The sequence below is a fragment of the Anser brachyrhynchus genome (genome assembly GCF_964034855.1).
Source record: "Anser brachyrhynchus genome assembly, chromosome: 4".
Classification (NCBI taxonomy): Eukaryota; Metazoa; Chordata; class Aves; order Anseriformes; family Anatidae; genus Anser; species Anser brachyrhynchus.
Window position 1 is genome coordinate 65,246,968 of NC_137698.1, and position 17,531 is coordinate 65,264,498.

Consider the following 17,531-nt stretch of genomic DNA (forward strand, 5'->3'; position numbering starts at 1 on the left):
TACATTAAAGGGATTTTATAGTGACTTAATTGGCAAATCAAATGGGAAAATAAAAGGTACATGTAAAAAACAAACAAAACAAAACAACAACAAAAAACAGAGAAACCAGCAGTATATCATGTACTACAACCTAAGAGTAATTTTGATAGGATAAAGTTAGTAATAACTTAAAGTTGCTTCATCTTTTCAAAACCTATCATTGCATCTGCTATCAGACTTTTATGGGTGACACTGCATTCCTGGGGCTAGACATGCTTCCCTTTTGCTCCAAGCAGACAGCTGCTTTCTATCACACAAGATGGAGACACAAAGAAAATAAGAGGATTAAATCCCATTGCGTTTCCTTTTATGATAGCTTCTGTCCAATCATAATTCTACGCAAAATATTGCCTACTTCTAATGCTGTCATTTGCAATTCTTTTAATGTTATTGACAAAAACATATAGTACTTGTAGTGTCAATGAATAATTACAATTTTTCTTTTTCCCCAGAAATTTAATTCTGTGAAAGAAATCATTGACTTCTACAAATATGTTCCCATCACACTCATCGATGGAAAGGATAAGGCAGGAAGCCAGAGAGAACAATGCTACCTTACATATCCATTCAAGTTACGCAAATGATACTTTCTGCCTCAACATCACCCATTTCTGTATAAATGTAAATAGATTATTTAAATACGTCAAAAGCCAGATTAGCCTTTGAGTGATGAAGCATTCGTATTATGAAGCATTCTAAACACTCTCCTAAAAAACTTCTCTCCAACTTGGGTTATAGATTACTGTATTTTTGATTTGTTGCAATTTGTTTTTATCCAATAGATGTAAGTGAGCCTCACATTGTATTAATTCACAGAAAAGTCTTAAAAGACTGACTCCTGATACTTTGACAACTGTTGAGCAATTTGCTTATCTTGCATTGTACCTGCTAATGCAAGATGAAAACCAGTCTTCCTTACCTAAATGTCACTGAAGCTCAGTTAGTAGCAAAGCCTAATAAAGCACATTGTAGTCATATTAAATATATTCTTGCTTTTAAAAATACACACCAAATGCTATTTGTCTGAGTATTCGCTGTTTAACACTTTCATTCAGCGTGCATATGTACTTGCACAACAAAAAGCCCTGCTCAGCAACCACTGAAGTCAATGGGTATCAGCTGATGCTCCCAGGTATTGGAGCAGATTCTAAGGCTACCTTTAGCAATGAAAACTCTTACTGGTTAACTAACACATATTCTTCACCTTAAGTAGAATCATAGAATCATTTAGGTGGGAAAAAACCTCTGAGATCATCAAGTCCAACCGTTAACCTAGCACTGCCAAGTCTACCACTAAACCATGTCCCTAAGCACCACATCTACACGTCCACAACCAGCCGGTACTGACATTGGAGATCTCGCCAACCTAGATGCAGGAACTTGTACATGCCCTTGCTGAACTTCATGAGGTTCACATGGCCCCAGTTCTCACATCTGTCAGGGTCTCTCCTGATAAATTCCCTCCCCAACAGGGATATCAAGTGCACCACTTGCCTTGGTGTCATCAACGAAGTTAGTGTCACCCATAAACATTATGGTCGTTCAGATTCTCTTAGGCATTGCCTTTCTAGGCAGGCCACCTCTGGTCTTGGGTTTTAGACTCTCCCTCAGATTAACTATTGCTCTTGGGAGAAATGTGCCTGGCTCTTCTTTTGCAATCATACTTCTTCCCTTCATACCTTCCTGCTTTACACAGCATAAAATAATAATACGAAGATTTGGGAATGAATGTGCTGAGCTATTTATACACATCCCTCTATCTGCCCATGTCTTTGTGCTTTGGCTGTCCGGACTGACAGCACTGCAGGCACAACCACATAGTTGGTAGGATTTCCACAGGACACCCCACCCTGCTCACCAGAGGTGCCCCTAACGCTGCCTGAGGCAGGGTCAGCAGAGTGGCAGAAGCAAAGCACTGTCTGTGGAGGACAAGAGCATGGGAAGGGGGGGCTGAGAACAGAGCTGGTGGTGTGCCACTCCCTCAGTCTCCCCAGCTGGAGGCCAGGGTGGAGGGACAAAGCAATCACTGAAGTGACAGATACCTGTATTCCATATTTGAACTTTCAAACATATGTTAGGACCATTAAGCAAGCAGTCCCTTTGAATTCTCACTATGTTCAAGTGTACAGATAAAAATTATCAGTAGGAGCAGTAGAATTGTTTCAAAGTCACCTAAAAATGTTCCAGCATTTATCAAAGCGGATGAGAATTTTATTATTTTTTTTTTCCCAGAAAAAAAAATATAATTTATTCATATCTGAGTTTGGGGAAGTTTAACTAATTTTCCCTACGAATACGAAAGGCAAGTTTAGAGCTGTTTTGTAAAGCATTAGTGATCTTCTTTTCTCAGCATGCTGAGTTTATTGAGGTAATTGGAATACACCAAGAAAGCAACCTCAGGTACTTTATCCTTACAGAACAGGACCAAGAAGAATAAAAGCATTAAAGCCCAGAAAATGACATTCCAACCCAACTTATGATGTACTGTGTAGTCGCACAGACTAGCTCTACATGAATTTAACAGTTGGTTGTTGACTTCCTTGCAATCTTTTTATTTCTCCATGCTGCATCAGAATGCAAAGGAACATTCATTACAATTATTTCTCTCAAACCACTGAGAGTATTAAAAATGAAAGAAATTATTTTCACATGACATTATCTGATCATTAGAACCAAAAAATCAACAGAACAGAAGCTGCTAAGTACAGTTTGGCAAAGCTCATGAAAATTGAAGAGAGGCATGATGTAATCTGCTTTCAGATTTTTATAGTCACCATATAAATTAACTTGTGGAAGGTTTTCATGTTAAAAAAATATTTTTTTTTTCTAAATTAAACCCATGAGAAAATAGAACAGCTTAACAATTTAGATAGGAGACCATGTCAGTGACATACAAAGCCTTGTAGATGTTTAGTAAAACAGCAAAGTTGCTTACTAAAGACAAGCATTACTAGTATACTTAAACCACCTACAGTTTATAATGCTGAGCAGCAACACTTTTTCCACACACACAAAGATTACAGCTTTCATTAGGAATGTTCTAATTTTGCCAGTGAAAACTCTTAAGAAGAAAAGTCAAAGCCATTTTATTTAGTAGCTTCTACAGAAACAAAATCAATTCAAACAGTAACCTGGACTGAAAGAGTTTAAACAAAGGAGGAATTTTAGCCATGTTTTTCTTATGTTAACAATTTCGATATTTATTGTATATGATAGGCCAAAGTTTTAAAATGGAAACTATTTTCAGAATCAAAAATGCAAATAGTACTGTTAGGTTTGGCATAAAAGTACATGAAGTGAAAAAACCCTCTGGTGTACCCATCTAAAAAAATATAATTCCATTTGAATACAAAATGAGAACTGTCATTTCGTTATTACTGACAAAGCAGACAAAAGGAAATTTGTTCTGTGGAATAGGTTAGTCTATGATACAAATGATACAAAATTTTTCAATGTGTGATGAAAAAGATCTCACTTAAAGCACCAAATATCTGAAGGATTTTAACACTATTGCAAAATGCTTGGAAAGCAATGTTTTAACTGTTTTTTTAAAATAAGCCTCAGTCAGATGTACTTTATAGTTTTAAAATATTTACATTTCAATACAGATACCATACATACTTTATCAAAACAATGTATAATCTGCCGGAGTGTATAAAAAAATATTCCCAGCTTAGTTCAACTGTTTACAAAAATGCACGAACAGCGAAACGAAGAGTTAGGAACTACCAGTTTTTCAAAAGAGTAGTCCCAGTTCAAACATACAATAAACATCCAGCATTACAGTCAGTATTGATCTTCTTATCTTTAAAAATGTAATAGGTGATTTTAATTGCAATTGTGTGCTTCAATATAATTCATTCTATACGATTTTAAAATAGAATGATTTAAAATTGACGAGATGAAGAAAAACATGTATTGTTCACGTACAGTAATAACTATCCCTCTTCTGTAAAAACTTGAAATTTGGCCCTGACTTAGAAATGTGTTTACGCAACTGAGCAATGTTTATACTGCACTGAAGTCAGTAGATATTATAGTACATATGTAACTAGGCACATGCTTGTATGAATTGACACCTACAAAAAATATACTCTAGCAACATCTAAAATTTTAAGATTAAGGATGAAAGATTGCACTGAAAATCTGGTTCAACACTGTCAAAGTTGTGCAATACTGTTTTTCATTTTGAAAAGTCTTTCCTCTTCAGCAAGCTTCCCCTGTAAGTAAGCATTAACCTACTGACTAAAGTTTTAACCAAATGCCCAATTCTGCAAATGTGTTCCTATCAGACCACACACACGGTATTAGAGGGTTTATGTTTGGCTATTAATTCCTCAGATTTCAGAACAATCTGTTGAGACCACATTAAGAAAAGCTTCTCTCTCCTATCAGTCCAAGTTTGATGGTATCTCTGGCTCTGCCTGCTCAGAACAAAGCCAGTACAAAAAGCTTGACAGTCTTGTGCTCTCCTTCTCATCTCTACGCAATACAGTCTAGGTAAAGACTAAGTACTACAGAAAATTAATCTTTTTAGTGCTATTTGACCTAGCGTGATTAACTCTGATCTCACAGATTCTTCATTTACACATTTGTATTCCTTGAAAGTCAGTGGAGGTAGTCTTCTTCCACTGAAACAGTGCTTGCACTTAAGTTTTACTTTCTCTGCTTGGTACATAAATTGCCATCAAAAACTGATATACGCTTGCTGCCCACTGAAGATTGAAGGTGCTTTTCACTACATATATGCCTAATCTCTGAAACAGCATGCTGTAACAAAACAAATTAAACCCTGTGAGACAGATCCCATAGTCTAAGATTTTAATTCATACAGACCTAGAACAAATCAGTTACAGCACACTATTCTAACACAGAGAATGGCAACTAGAAAAATGTTTGCATAGCAAATCTTTTTCAAGTTTATCTTATGGAACAGATGAAGTTGACCTCCAATAAAAATTTCAAACATGAGTGCAAAGTAGTGCTTAGTCCTCATTATAAGCTTCTCAGTATCTTCCTAATTCTGCTCTCTTCTCCCACTTTGCTAACAGTAGAGACCTTCTCACGAAGTAAAACGTTTTTTCCTGTCTTCCTTTCCAAACAAATTGATGGCGCCCATTAAAATTGAGATTTAAAAAAAAAAAAAACAAAACAAAAAAACAACACCTCTCACTTAATGATTTTTTACTGGAAGAGAAAGAACATCCCAACCCTTGGTTGCCTCTATCAAGTGCCTTTGTCCATGACTTATCCATTCTTCTTGGTCCATATACACTCTTCCACAAAACCAACACTTAAACATACACTGAAGTGTTTCAGCTGGTGAAGCTTCCACCACCTGGTAATTGTTTTTATGGGTCTTTTTTAGTTTCATTTTTAGCATACTCTGCTTTTTTGCTTGGCTTCCTGTCTCAGCATTTTGAAGAGTAAGACGCTTTCGATAACGTTTGACACCAAGACAACTACTTGTCCTTTCCGATAGAACTACTTTCAGGACATGACCTTTATACCTGTTGATAGTCTTCATGACATTAATTATCTCTGGCGTGTCAACGTCAGGATGGTTTAATACCACAACCGGCTGGTTGCGACGAGGGCATTTGATCAGCTGATTCATTCTCAGAGGGACAAGCCGAAGACGTCTTGCTGTCAATAGATACGACATGTCAGAACTTGAACTGGTTTCTGACTGAGTTCTTGTTTTCCTCTTAGGAAGTTCCCTGAAGCTTGCTTGTTTTACCTTATTTTTGGGTCCTAGTTGACTTTTTGAATAGGGTTTGCTTTGCTTACTCACATCACTGCTTTTCTGATATGGTACACCATTTTGTTTGCTATTTTTAATACTTGCTTCTCGCCTTGGTCTTTGCCTGAGCGATAGACTTCGAGACTGAGCATTTGGTTCAATCTGATTAGGCAAATGTGGCAAATCACTGCTAAATTTCTCAGAAACACTAACAGGAACTGGGCGAGGCAAAAGCATTTCATTGCAATACACAGAAGGAGCTGATACTTCACTCTTCTCTATTCCTTTAGAGTTTTGACTGCTAGTAGCATTAAGCACTCTCAACACTGTCCCTTTGGGGATAAACACTGGAGTAGCAACATTGGAATTTTTAGTTACCCTGCTTTTAGATGTTCTTGCAAACGTAAGCAGCTGCTCGTTACTGTGTTCTTCACTACTAATCACACTATTTCCACCATGCACTTGAGGGAAAGACATAGCTTGTTCCAGTTCAGTGGCAGGAACGACTCTCTCACAGCTTGCTGAATTTTCCTGAGGGAAATGCACCTTTTTACTAGAAGCTTGACATCTCAAAGGCACAGATTTCATGTTAGATTCAGCAGCAGACATGAGCTGAGCAATCTTTCTACACAGCAACGTAGCTGACTTCTTATTGCACGTTGTATCATCCCATCTGACGCCCTCTGGAACATTTTCAGCCCCAGAACTAAGAGAAAATACAGATGAAATAACAGGTCCCTCAAAAGGATTGCTCTTATTTTCCATTTTCTGTAGTTCTAATGATTCCAGAAGAATATTGTTTTTTGGACTTACAGTTTCAGCTTTCTTTACTTTGCTAAAGCCAAAACTCATGTCCTCCCAAGGTGGAGTTGTAGTGAAATGAAAGTTTTTTTCCGCTTCAGAACATGTAACAGATTTTTTATCAAAACCCTTACCAGTTAGATGTGTTTCTGCAGAGCTAACTACCAGATTCTTACATTCTTTGTCATCCCTCTTTAGAGGCAATGTATCTTTTTGTTTAAGGACTGCAGCAGAATAGAATGTTTTGCCCTCCTGAGTAGCTTTTACTGAAACGTTCTTGGAACTTTTATCTTCAGAAACAGTGGCATATTTTGGACGGGATATATCCGCACCTTTTTCATAACAATACAAATCATAATGTAAGTTATTTTTTCCATCTACTTCCCACTTTGAGGATTTAAGATCACTTTTTTTTTCAGTACTATTAGTCACCAGAGACTGAGAATAAAGCTCTGCAACACCTGAATGCACATCAATACCTTTTACCAAATGAAGGCGTAATTTTGATGCATCTTCTCTCTGTATAGATACAGAATTGTAGTCTAAACATTGAGAATCCGAAGAACAAAGACATTCAGAATTTTTGTCATGTGTACTCTCCAAATTAAGCTGGTTACTAACACTGGATAACTTGTCTACATTCACTTCCATGGTTAGTAACTCATTTTGAATCACAGGAGATGTTTTTTTTCCTTCTACAGATCGTTCTATACCTTGATGCTCAAGTTCCTCTTCAGCACAGTTCACAGGTTTGTAAGCTGCTTCTTTCATAGGTATTAGTTTAAGAACCAGCTGTTGAGCTCCATTCACTATTTTAATCTCTACTATCTGAGCTAAACAGTTAGAAGGAACTACAAGTTCAGATGGTGCAATTACTGTTAAAGGCATTCCAGGTTGTAAAGGCTCAGATTTTGGAGAATAAACCTCAACTTCCACACTTTGATTCTCACAGATGTTTATTTCAGATGGCTCCAATATTGTTTTGTCCTGTAGTGATGTTGCATTTATGCTACATTCTGTATCACGAGATGAACAGACTATTTTAGTCACTCTTTCTGGAATCTCACAAATCATATTTGAAGATGAATTTGAAAGTTCGCTTTGAAAAGGAATTTCTTCATATTTCTGCTTTTCAAATAAAGTGCTTTTACTTGGCAAGCAAGCCTTCTTTCGCTTGTGGTTTATGATAGTATTTGAAGGCCGTTTTGTGGGTGCTTCATGTACTCTTCTTGTATGTTTTACTATATAGTCATGTCTAACGGCACCATATTCACAGTATTCACACTGATAAGGAAAAGTTCCAGTGTGTTTCACCAAATGTCTCTGGAATTCACCTTTAGTGTAAGATACATAATTACATTGGGAACAAATAAATTTAATTTCTTCATGTTGACCTATATGCTTTTTATACTGTAAAGGATCCCGTGTTGAAAATCTACACTTATCACAGTAGTATTTACCTGGCAGAAAGTTTTTAACTTTAAATGTTTTCTGTTTTCTACTTGAGGATATTTTTTCATGCTTTTCAAAGTCTACAGCATTGGCACCTTCAGGAACAAAATGGAAAGCAGGCGGTGGAATATGACTGCATGTCTTACATATGAAATTTTTGTCTTCAGTCCACCCGAGTTTCTTATGCTTTTCTATATCTCGCATTGAAATTTTCTGAACATTTCTGCATTTTATACAGTTTATCAGTGACAACTTATTATTCTCAGCCTCAGTCCCTTGGTACAGGCAGTTCTGGTCATCATCCCCTTTTGATGGATTTGTTTTATCTTCAGAAGATTGCTTTGGGGATGTAGTTAAGGAATTATTTTTATCATTAACTTGGCCAGGGTACAATCTTGGTAAAATTTCCCTCATTTTCTTCAATTGCATTTGAGAAGATGCAACTCTGCAGTAGTCTTGTCAAACAGAGCAGTAACAGACAATGTTTTCTTGATATTACTCTTGTGTATGCTGCTTATCAATTACTCATTCGGGCCACCAATCTGCAAAATATGCTCTTTGGAAGAAGTGGTGCTCAAGGAACTGCATCCATATTATATTCCATGTCCTTAATTTTATTCAATCAACTTGCAGCACTAGGGAATAAAAAGTAGAAGATTAAGTCAGTTATGATTTACTAATCACTAAAATACAGTGAACTACAGCTTAATTACAACATGCAAACTTGTTAATGTAACATTGATTGTATTGTGCACATACAATCATTAACTCTACATGAAATATATCCAAATAAATAACCCTTTAATGTTTTCTTATATTCACTGTTCGTAAATTCATGAAATGATCTAATATATAACAAAACCTAGATAGTTTCTTCCATGTTGTGAAAAAAAAAATCAATTTAAAAACACCTATTTAAGCCTAACAAAAAAGATGCTCAGTAACAGAACTCAGCACCAGAATTTGATTTCAGTTTATATACAGTCCTTGACTGAGGAAAAGATACTATAAAACACTATAGGTGTCACTCATTTATGAATAGCAGTAAGAAAAAGGAAAGCAAGTCCAACTCTAAGGATTATTAGAAACACACAACCAAGTTAACATAAAAATTCCTGAAGTATAGATGTAAATTCTTTTCTAAGCCATGCCAATGTTTCCAGATCCAAGCAGTCCTGAACATTAACTCATAACAACATATGATTTCTACTTCACATATTCTCAAAATAATTAGGTCAAAACAATCTGTGGCTGCAATAAGTTAATTACTTTCACTTCTATTAATATCAGTACAATCACTTCTACATACATGTGCTTGTGGACAAGCACATAAATAATTCACTCCAACCCAATAATAGAAAATGTATTATTCGAGCAAAATAAGCAATGCAATGGTAGGCAGAGGAAGAACAGTATTATTAGTATAAAACCACCACAATCACTTGTGCAACACTTTTGGCCCCACAGGTTCTAGTACTTACTGTCACTTTTCTATATTTAACACGAACAAGATCTCAGCTTTAAAAGCTTTTGCCAAAACTACGACACCATTGAAATTTGGAAAATAAACAACTGAAGCATCTTTTTGAGACATAAATAAAACAAGATAAAGTCCAAAGCTAACAGTAACAAATAAAAATCTATTCAACACCTTTCTTACTCAAACAGTCTTACTTACAGACATAGTGTTGCACAGATCTGCATTCAAGTATAGAACCTGAGGTTATTTCTAGACTCCTGCATTTTAATATATCACACAGAAGATGGCTATTTCTCCTCCTGAAATCTAGTTTCTCTCCATGACTATCTACAGAGAATAGGGCTTGATTTGGGCTCTAAAACCCTCTCACAGAGCTGAGATCACATATTAACATCTTACTACTATAATACTACCTGAATGAGAACTTGACACTCCAGAACACCTTTACATTGCCTGGATATGAGTAAGAATCCAGAAGGTTCTTCCTGCATCTCCCTGCGTTCCATCTGCTAACATTCCTAATTGCTGTAAGAATGCCACCCTAGAGATGGGGCTACACAAAGAGCATATGAATTGACGTAACCTCAAACAACAGCAAAAAGTTAGAAAATTGGTTAGATAATTGCCTTTTCAGTCTCTAGCAGATGGATGGTGGCACACCTCAAACTCACCAGTAGGTAGCACTTAGGACTATAGCAGTCTCATCTCATTACAGTGCAGACAGCTATAGCTACATCCCTGCTTGAAAAACAAATCCACGGCAGCTTCCCAGGAAGAGGAAAAGTATACATTACTATATCATGATCTGAAGTTTTGTGTTTGATTTGTTTGGTTGTTTTAATCTAACATTGGTAACATTAGCACCTGGATAACAGGAGGAAAGTAAAATAAACGCTTCTGATGATCTCAGAAGGACTGTTCTCCCCTGCTAACATAACTTTAGACTTGGGATGAATCTTGTTGACACAAAAGACATACGGTAGACCTATATTCAAGAGATCCACTGCTTTATTTCAGGAGAAAGATTATACAAGAGTTTGGAGAGCTCAAGTGCTGCATCCAGACCAAAGATGCTTTGATGATTTGTACAGTTTTAACAAGTAACTAAAAAAACTGCATTTTGAAAGGGACAGGTGAAATTAGATTAATATTGTCTTTGCCTTTTTTGCTGTTAGCAATTACCTGCTCATACTGAAACTGCACTCCACATAAACTGGCCAGCAGATAAGCATTGCGTACCTTATGCCATCAACAACCTTGATCACAAAAACCAGTATTAAACGAAATACATGGAAAGTTTTCTTATTTTTTGTAACACTGTAAACTTCACCTTCCAGAACAGCATGAAAAAGGATCCACCACCTTTAAAGACCAAGAAAGCACAGGAAACACTGTCAAACTTCTTATAAAACCTTCAATTTACCAGACAGACCTCAACTGTTCAGCCCAAGAAGGCAGCACTAGAAGAATTTAACAGAGGTAACTCAGAGAACAGGCTAGTAGTCTTTCTAAACTTTTCTAACTCAAGTAGTTTTATATTTGAAAGAGAAACCAAATGGGTATATAACCCCAACTCCAAGCTTTTATGCAGACCTGTGACAAATACTATGTTCAAATCAGTGTTGTTAGAAGCCAGGTTTCAAATGTTGCTGGAGTTACTGTGACTGCATTTGAGGCATGTGGTCAGTTAAACCCGACCAGCATCCAAACACCCACACAGCCTCTCACTCAGTTCCCATCCCTCCCTGAATAGAAAGGGGAGTGAACTGCAGGAGAAGAGCAAGAAAACTCATGGGTTGAGACAAAGACAGTGTCATAGATGAAAGTAAGAAGCAAAGTGTAGGGGAGGCAGTGACATAAACGAACTCACTCACCATCTCCCACAAGCAGACCAACACCCAGCCAGTCTACACACAGCAACCACCTTGGAAGCCGACACTCCTCTCCCCTTTTTCCTCTACTTCCAGTTATTATTGCATATTAGGATGTTTTATGGTATGAAATACCCACCTGGCCAATCCTAACCAGTTGTCCCAGCAGTGCCCCCTCCCAGTCTCTTGCTCACCCCTTGTCTACTCACTACGAGCCTAGGGGGGCAGTAAGGGAAAAAAAAAAATAATAAAAAGGCCTTGACATTGTGCAAACACTGTTCAACACCAGCCAAAACACTGGTATGTTATCAATTCTGTTTTAGCCACAAATTCAAAACACAGCCCAATACAGGCTGCTCTTAAAAAATTTAACTCCATTCCAGCCTAACCCAGTACAAGGTGAAAATTAACTGAATGACCAGCAGCTGCTGAAATTACACCCTTGCTGTCTACCTAGCTTTTTTTTTCCCCCACAATCTTTTTTTGTTTTTTTTTTTTTTTTTTTTTTTAATTAACTGTTCAGTGATCAGGAAAGGTTTGATGCAAACCATTCCATTTTATCACTATTTTGGCTAAAACAAAGTACACTGCAATGTGTTGGTTTTTGATTTTTCATTAAACACAGGAATGAAATTATTTGCTTTTTCTGATTACTTCAAAAAAAATAGATCTTTAAAGTACACACAGAAAGGTGGTGCAATAATCCAGCATCCATTCACTTCATACCAGCATGAATGGGGAGAGGAGGGGGCAGGCTGAGAATTACCCTGAAGAATTGTGGTAATTAACTGTTAGCAGAGACATGCTTCAGAAGATTTAATTAAATTATACATACTGTATTTTTTCAAGTTACAATCAGATGCAGAGCGCACAGACCAAACCAAAGATACCACTGGAACAAGACCTGAAAGTCTACAAGGAGTCTGAATAGAAATGCAGGAATGGGACTGATGAAGAAATCACATAAAAGATACTAGGAGTGTCAAAAGTCAGTTCTAGTCACTGTCTTTACAAGAATGTATTCACAAAAAAAAAAAGTTTATGAAAATACTTTGAAACTCTAGATACCCTAGTTTTTGGAAAAACTTGGAAGAAGAAACAGAGGCACATGAAAAAAAGGATAACAGGAAGTTAAACCAAACTTTATTCACTCCTACCAAACACTTACTATTCAATGACATTAAAAAAAAGGAAAATTAATGAAAGGAAATATTCCCACCTTGCACGTAACACTAAGTAGTGTATCTTGAACCTTGCTTCTCAAGATAGAGATCAACAGATCCACAGAAGTCAAAACGTATTTCGAACACTAGATACCACATTTTTATAAAGGTTAGAAAACAAACACCAAGTAAAAATAAATACGTAAATAGACATCCTCTGCAGTCTGACTATGCCAAATCCATCCAGTACAAAGTTTTTGCACTGCAGTAAATTACAAACCACTGACGCAGCCACTGTCAGAGACAGGAATTCCTAGCATCTTCCCATTATTCTATATTTATGAAAATTTCCATTAACTTCAAATACATTAATACTTTGTTCATCATCTCAAAGAAAAATATTTCTTTTCCACTCTTTTACTTCCCTTCTTTACCTCAAAGTATACACTACTATCAACAAAATGGATGTGGCAAGCAGCATGTTTTTATCATACGTGATCAAATAAGTAAACCTTACTTCAGCGAAGTATACACCTCTCACATACTAAGTTCACAAACCGCACTCAACAATCAAGCTCTCCTTTGGTATTGAAAAACCCATTCAAGTCATTTCCTAAGAGAAATAAGTTTAAAAAGAATTAGAAGACACTGTGCATCACTGTACCAGGAGTATAGCATGCAAAATGCGAGTCTCTGTGGGAAAACTTAAATCTCCATGTAAACTTATCTTGTCTGCATTTCACAACTCCATACTATGCCACATACAAGCCATGTAGTATTGGTTGGCTGTATCTGATAAGCTGAGTGAACTGTCCTACTGACCCAGCAACAGGGGTTGACTAGCCAACAACCCACAATTGCCAGCCACTAGCTTTAGGCCTAACAACTAGTAGAGATCCAAAGCGCTTGACCCAAGTATTGCATAATATTGCAACTAATTAAAACCACTCATTTTGTATTAAAAGCGAATTATTCAAATACACCAAAGAGATTTTATCTGTAATTATTTCTTCTTAAAATTGCATTTTGCTTCAAAGTGACAGCTAATCACACAGACATAGGGCTTTTTGTATCTGAAATTCACATCAAGCTTTTCAATCAAAATCAATGAGGAATGTCAATGCAGATAATTAAGAAAGAACAAAGACCACGAACCAAGTTTTTAAATCTTACTTTTATTATAAAATATACAGTTATTTCACTCTACTGAAAAAAATGTAACTACATTCAGAATGTTTACTACTTATGGTATAAAGTTATGCAAAATATTGATTAAAAGTAACTAAATATTTTTCTAATGCATAGATGAAAAATTCTAAAAATGTATCAACATTTATAGACATAAAAAGGCATGTATATAAAAGGCATGTACATAAAAGGCATCATATATATATATATAAAATGCAGTATATAAATACACAGTTTTCTACTGAAATGGAGGTCTGAGGCTCTAGGCCTGAGGCCTAGCTTTATCTGTACCTGACATATAAAAGACTCTGGTATATAATTCAACTGCTTGGTGGTCTTATTGCAATAAACTAAGCAAGGCACCCTAATGTAACTACTATATCAAAGGCAATACTTTAGACAGTGTCCAAAGAGATGCTCATACAGTTGTTTATCATTACATGCATGATTATCTTATGAATTTATGTTGCATACCTCTCTATTTCACAGAAATTACAACCATTTCAAAAATCTCTCTGTATATCCAAAGCATACTGACTAGCATTTAGTATTACCTTGTTCTATGCTTTAAGGCCTGTAAGCAACAAAGCAAGGAAGCATGACACTACAGAAAATGGGAGAGGAAGGAGAAAAGAGCTCTATTACATATTCCTCCATACCCAGTTCACAAAACACTCATGTAGATGCTAAAATTCATCTCTATGGATTTAATTTCTAATCAAATAAACCACTTACATAAGGATCTGCAAGAAAAGGACCTACTACTACAACCTTTTATTGTAGTAGTCACGCAGAAGAGAATACTAGCAAAATCCTGTAGAATACCATTAGTCTTCTTTGTAACAAAAGACTTCTTTTTATTACACGTGTGCTTCAGGACACGTAGGCTACATCCATGATAATACTGGATTATTTTTTAAAAGAATTCTGTCATTTTATACATCAATTTTTTCTTTAGCGTCCAATGTCAGATATTTTTATGATAGATTCCGTAGCAAAAAAATTTAGTTTCAGATTTAATTAAGAGATTCTTATGCCTAAACACTATAAAGAACAAAATCTACATACGAAAGGCAAGATGTTCAATTTGCTCAGTAACGTGGTTACTAACCCGAAAGCTTCTCTTCTTCAAGAAAAACGTCCCAGACGCCAAACCTGGACAACAGCTTTAGAGTCCAGGCGAATCCACAGCACTCTCATGGCGTCCACGAGCCAGCAGCACCCGCCAGCTTACCACCAAGAAAAAACAAAGACGAAAAAAAAAAAAAAATCCCAATTTTCTCAGGCATCCAGCCCGCCCACGCAGACACGGTGCTGCCCCTCCGAGGAGGCCAGGCCCGTCTCGCTGACAGAGCGTCTTCGCTTCGGTGCCCGGGCGGTGAGGGATGACCGGGCGGCCGGCGCATCCTCCGCAAGGCCTCGCAGCCGTCCGCCCGCTGCCGCCGCCGCCGGCGGGGAGGCGGCTCCGCCCGCAGCGCCGCGGCAACGCCGCCGGCGGCCCGCAGGGGGCAGCACTGCGCCGGGCCGCAGCCCGCGCTCGCCGCCGGGACCCCCTTCAGACCTCCCCCTCAGGAAGGCGGGCACGCAGGCTGGCAGCCGCGACGCGGGACCGCCCGGGGGAGCCCGGCGGTGCGGGAGCCCCCCCCCGGCTGGGAGGAGGGCGATAAAAGCGTTGTCTTCCTCTGCCGCTTCACAGACTCCCCTCGGCTCCAGGCGCGGCGCCCGCTCCACCTCTCCCCACAGAAGGCGCCGCTCCTTGGCGCCTCCGAAGCACTTACCCCAGCGACAGCGAGCCCGCGCCCCCCGCCCGCTGCTGCTGCTTCTACTGCTGCTGCTGCTTCTACTGCTGCTGCTTCTTCTAGTGCTGCTGCTGCTTCTAGTGCTGCTGCTGCTTCTAGTGCTGCTGCTCCTAGTGCTGCTTCTAGTGCTACTTCGGCCCGGCCCTCCGCTCACCACGGCGACGGGCAGCGGAACTGACCTCAGCGGCGGCCATGCGCCGCGCCGCCCCATTGGTCAGCGCCGCGCCGCCGTTCCCGCCGGCGGCGCCGTGTAGAACTCTACTGAGGCGCCCCGCGCGCGCCGGCGGTGGCGCAGGCGCGCTGCGAGCCGCAGCCCGCACCGTGAGGCCCGGCCGGGCACGGCCCCGCGGGGATCCCTTGGGAGGAGAGCCCGGCGCAGCGGTGCCACCTCGAGGAGGCGCGGGGAGTGCAGCCGGGCCCCGCACGCCGAGCTGTCAACCAACCGTGCGCGGCTCGAGGGGAGTGGTGGTGGCGGAGGACGAGGCCGGGTTGATGTTAAAAGGCGTTCAGTGTTTACCAGAAGGATGACTGGAGAAGGGTTCGTCGTAGGGTTGCTGTATGCTCAATGTCTGTCGTGTGTTGCGTGACTGAGATCGCAGGGATACGGGAAAACCAGGGGGAAGCGAAGCACCCTTGTGTCGTGCTCGGCAGGGTTGCGCAGCGCCCTGTTTGCTGGCACTGTCACGGTTCTTATCACACTGCATTTGGTTTTCCTTTGTAGGGAAGGGTTCTGACAGGACAAAAGTCTGGTGGTTGCAATATCTCACCACATTCCCACTGACATCACAGTGGTTAATTTAATACAGGACATAGGCTTAAATTTCACAGGGATTCCTCAGTTAAGTAGCACGATGGTGTAGTGGTTGTTTTCTGTTGCTTCCTATTAAATCTAAATTTCTGTTTAAAGAAATTGTTCGTAGTCTAATTTGAAGGGAGAAAAGTTTAAACTTTTAGCATGCTACCTCCTAAAGATCCTTTTAATGTGACCACAGTATTTAACTATTATACTTAAAGAGGAAACCACATTTAACATAGAATCCAGAGTCTTTGCAAATAGTGTCTTTAAAATGGAGCTTTTTCTGTACAAGACTTAACAGTTGTATGCCATTTTCCTGCTTGTTCTGTTACATGGGATCTGTGCGATAAAAGGAACCGCTAGTAGGTCGTATCTTCTGATGAGTCTTTACTAGTACCATAGGAAAGAGTGGGCTTGACCTAGTTTTGCCGTTGTCTAGGTACGCCTGAGTGATACAGGTGGTATTTTGTGTTCTTACTCCATCATAGGCATTCACTGTACTCTATGTTGCAGACAGGTTATGGGAGTGGATCAGCCTTTGCCTTGACAAATTTATGCGTTGAGATAGCTAACATTGTCATCTAATCAGTTAGAGTTATGTATCATCTGTGTGGATGCCATGAAAGCCACCACGGATGATCTCGACTTAACTGGTTTGTGTCAACTGTTCTGCAAAGATAAATATATGTGGGTTACACTTAGCATATAGTTTTCTTGAAAATCAGAAGCAATAGAAACATTCCTGAAATAAAAGATGATACTGTGTAACACAAGTAGTAAGTCAAGAAATAAAGAGTTTGCTGGTCAAATGTTCTGTGGTGTTCGGTTTGTTCTTTTTTTCCACATCATTTAGCTGTATCTTAAACAGTCCTGAGTGTGATAAATGCACTTCATATCCGTGAAATTGAACAAGTTATCTGATACACAACAGTGATTAAACACTTTCACAATTCTTCCTTAGCCTGTTCCTAGGTTAGAAAAGCAATTGCCTGTAGCAAAAGCAAATAGATCATTCAGTATTTAAATAAGGCCAGATTAAACGATGTGACCCAGAAAAGCCTTTTTTTTTTTTAATGGAAAGATTAAGAGCCAATTTGCAGCTTCCTTGCTGTTTTCCAGCTACACTAAGTTCAGTCTCCTCCCTGCATTTTGTATCCTTGTGTTCACAGCTACTCCACCATTTCCTTTCACTGTCATGT

The 17,531-nt window shown here is 38.8% G+C and overlaps 2 protein-coding genes across 3 annotated transcripts in view; one reads left to right on the top strand and one right to left on the bottom strand.

Annotated features, from left to right (window-relative positions):
- Window positions 1-5,202, top strand: part of CLNK (cytokine dependent hematopoietic cell linker) — a 31,975-nt gene extending 26,773 nt beyond the window's left edge. The window contains exon 14 of the mRNA XM_080588915.1: window positions 492-5,202. Coding sequence (XP_080445041.1) covers window positions 492-623 — 132 coding nt within the window. The 3' untranslated portion in view covers window positions 624-5,202. The remainder of the gene's footprint in view (window positions 1-491) is intronic.
- Window positions 3,110-17,134, bottom strand: ZNF518B (zinc finger protein 518B). 2 transcript variants are annotated; one of them, XM_080588791.1, is made up of 2 exons: window positions 15,516-17,134; window positions 3,110-8,670 (listed from the first exon to the last, which is right to left on the bottom strand). In XM_080588791.1, the coding sequence occupies exon 2, from the start codon at window positions 8,462-8,464 to the stop codon at window positions 5,213-5,215; it is 3,252 nt and encodes a 1,083-aa protein (XP_080444917.1). In that variant the 5' UTR covers window positions 8,465-8,670; window positions 15,516-17,134; the 3' UTR covers window positions 3,110-5,212. The 2 variants fall into 2 exon arrangements, with proteins under 2 accessions (XP_080444917.1, XP_080444918.1); XM_080588792.1 differs by lacking the exon at window positions 15,516-17,134 and adding an exon at window positions 14,849-15,499.
- Window positions 17,135-17,531: the final 397 nt, after the last annotated feature.

What these genes read in the sequence shown, in the direction of transcription:
- ZNF518B (XM_080588791.1), bottom strand. Translation starts at nt 8,464, where the DNA reads ATGCAATTGAAGAAAATGAGGGAAATTTTACCAAGATTGTACCCTGGC.